Source organism: Mycena indigotica (assembly GCF_014461135.1).
Source record: "Mycena indigotica strain 171206Taipei chromosome Unknown Mind.scaff0008, whole genome shotgun sequence".
Lineage (NCBI taxonomy): Eukaryota > Fungi > Basidiomycota > Agaricomycetes > Agaricales > Mycenaceae > Mycena > Mycena indigotica.
Window position 1 is genome coordinate 1,598,478 of NW_023503007.1, and position 2,832 is coordinate 1,601,309.

The 2,832-nt window shown below is 51.7% G+C and overlaps 1 protein-coding gene across 1 annotated transcript; it reads right to left on the reverse strand.

Annotated features, from left to right (window-relative positions):
• Window positions 1-312: 312 nt before the first annotated feature.
• MIND_00925800 (uncharacterized protein) lies at window positions 313-1,970 on the reverse strand (the record flags this gene model as incomplete). Its single annotated transcript, XM_037365887.1, has 2 exons — window positions 313-1,490; window positions 1,541-1,970. The coding sequence occupies 2 exons, from the start codon at window positions 1,968-1,970 to the stop codon at window positions 313-315; spliced, it is 1,608 nt and encodes a 535-aa protein (XP_037217299.1).
• Between the last annotated feature and the right edge of the window lie 862 nt (window positions 1,971-2,832).

Here is a 2,832-nt window from a genome sequence, read left to right on the forward strand (position 1 = left end):
TACTCAAGCTTGACAAGGACCTCGATGTCGAGGATAATGAGGCTGTACTGAGTGAGTTCTCGTCTTCTCCATAACTCTGACTCACGTTCTCCAGAGCTGCAGATGGCAGAGTGGAAACGAAAAGGCACCGACTGCTATGCTCATTATCAGAGCCCTCCGGCCATCAAGACTTGCGAGAGGATACAGCTCAGAGTCAAATGCTAGCACTAAGTCGGGTTCTGAGATGAGTAGCTCGCACTGCTCACGAACTTGCGCGTGAAAGGGCCCAAGAGAAACGCCGTTGAGTGCTGTGTCACCATCCTGACGGACGAATCACATATATGGTGCGGTGATCAAGATATGGTAAATCGCAAGAACCGCAAGCTCAGTGAGTGTTGGGTTGTCGTGCAGGCCAGCATTAACATTTTTCTCAATATTGGTGTAGGTCTGGTTGACCTTTCGGATGCGGATGACCTCCATGAAGCATCGATATACATCGAGGTGGGTTATCAGCTCGACGGCTGCCTCTCCGTGGCTCCCGAATCGCGTGTTGTTAGTCTGCGGGAAGCGCCGGACACATTCCTCGTTCAGCGCAAACTCCAGAAATAGTTCGTGAGCATCGCCCTGTCCTCGTTTGTCGAGTGCATTGTGGAATATCGCACCCGCGAGGGCCATTAGCTTTGCCCCGCCAAAGGCAATATCTTCGAGTTTCTTGATGTCCTCGTCCGTCACTGGTGCATCACCCTTTTCGGGCTGGAGGACCTTGCGAACAGCTGCAGCGTTGTCCTTGTTCGCAAGTGGGATAGGCCCGACGGCGCCTATTGCTTTCCAATGTGCCGTCATTGCCGCATTTCCGCCCTTAAAGGAATTTTGATCCTTATGCATACAGCATCCTGTCCACACCCACACTGTCAACAGGTTCCTTTCCCCTTCATCCATTGACGCTAGCTCCTCCACCCCCAGTCCTTGGACCATCGCCGCCGTCGTGGCCAGATCACGAGCAGCACGCTCAGCAGCGGGCAGTGCATTCCACTTCTCAATTCCGCCCGCATCTGCGATTTTCTTTGCACTCCACTCCTGCATCCTGCCCTCCAATTCGCCCATATCGTCCTCAATCATCTTCATTCGCTCCTCGCCAAGCTCGGTCAGCAGCAAGTCGTACTTGGTCTGCCGCATTGAGTCAGACAGCGCCTTTTCGTTATTTGCATGGTCGCCCCACATCCCTCGAAGGCGCCCACAAATTCCCCGTAGGTCCAAGGTCCCGGTGCGTTTAGCAAGAGGGCTCTTGTTGAAGGTTGTCATAACATCGTCATAGACTCTTATCCATGTTGCATGCGAGGTCGTTGTACTATGATCCGTTGTCAAATGGACGCCAACAAATCTCGTTGTTGGTGACTCTGCAAAGACGACCTGACTGTTGGCGTCATACCCGACAGGGACCTTTAAATGGATATGGTGCGACTGGTAGTTTTGGTGGCGCCGCCCGGTGCTGTCGCTGCTCATTGTGAAAGCTAGAGGTCCGTCGTCAGTTCTTTTGCAAACAACTGTGACTGTCGCTAACCTTGGGTCTGTTTTAGCTCGAAGCCAATCTGCATTCGGGCCATGACAAGGCCTTCCAATGCAATCCGGCCCACCGTCCGTCGACTCAGCACCCAATCCAGCTGTATCCCAAATGCAGCCGCCACTTCCCGCACCACCTGGCCAATACGGTCTTGCTTGCAGCCACAGCTAAGCAGCATGCGGACCATTGCCCGTATCTCCTGCTTGAAGGTGCGGCCTTTCTTCAGCTGTGTCCTGGCACGCTTTTTCTCCTCAGCTGATCCCACACGCAGCTTGTCCTTCAAAGCCTCGTAGCGCTGAGCCCTTGCCTCCAGCGCCCGCAATCTTGCTTTCAGATAGCGCACATCAGCACTCGTGGATGCAGTTCTGTCTGCGGCATCTACGGCTTGCTTTTGCGCCATCTCCAAGCGGGTGTGCGCCTCTGCAATCATGGCGTGGAACCTAGTGTCGCGCTCAAAGCTGTCTTGCAGGGTCTTGTACAGCATTGCCTGAGCTTCTTGTGTGGCAGCTTCAAGCTCGGCCTTTGCTGTCGCTATCTCCTTGTCCTTGGCCACCAAGTTTTGCCGGAGTCGTGTCTCATGTCGCAGTGACAATTGGTACTTGTGGATGAGTTTCTGGTAAGCGGAGTCGGCAGCACGGAGTTTCTTTTCATAACTATGAATAAGCTTCTTTGTTCACGGGCTTGGAGGTGGTGATGGGGATGAAAAGGTGGGCCGCTGGTTCTCCTTATCTTCAAGTTGCACAAGTTTCTTCTGTACATTTTTCCACCCGGCCGCTCGCTTGGCTTTTGAGGGATTCTTTTTGATTCTTTTGCCCATACTGGCCTATAGTGTGTTCATAGTTAGTTTCTAATACATTGGGGCATGTACGCAATGCCCAATATGGCGTGAATGTGCTTCTCGTGCCGGTCTGAATAGCCGAGACGTGCTGAGTCACATCGTGACGGCGCCAATTAACTGAGTTGGCAGGCGAATCAGTTGGGAACATTTTTTGTCAGATAGAACACGTTTCCGGCTCTGATTTTTTACCAATCCATGTGTTTGAGTCCAATCTATATTTATTACTTCTGGCTAAGATTTTGGTCTGTTCCTGAACTAGAGTCGGTATCAAACATGGGACACAATAAACCATTTCCTTCACTGGAAGTAACAAATATGCATGGATATGGACACAAGAGATTTCTACAATCAGCTACATCCAAAGCCCTGTACATAGCCTATAAAATGACCTCCCATATCTCCCCCTCGGCTCTCTGCAAAATTAGCGTGATGGTGATGGCATTCCCATCATGAT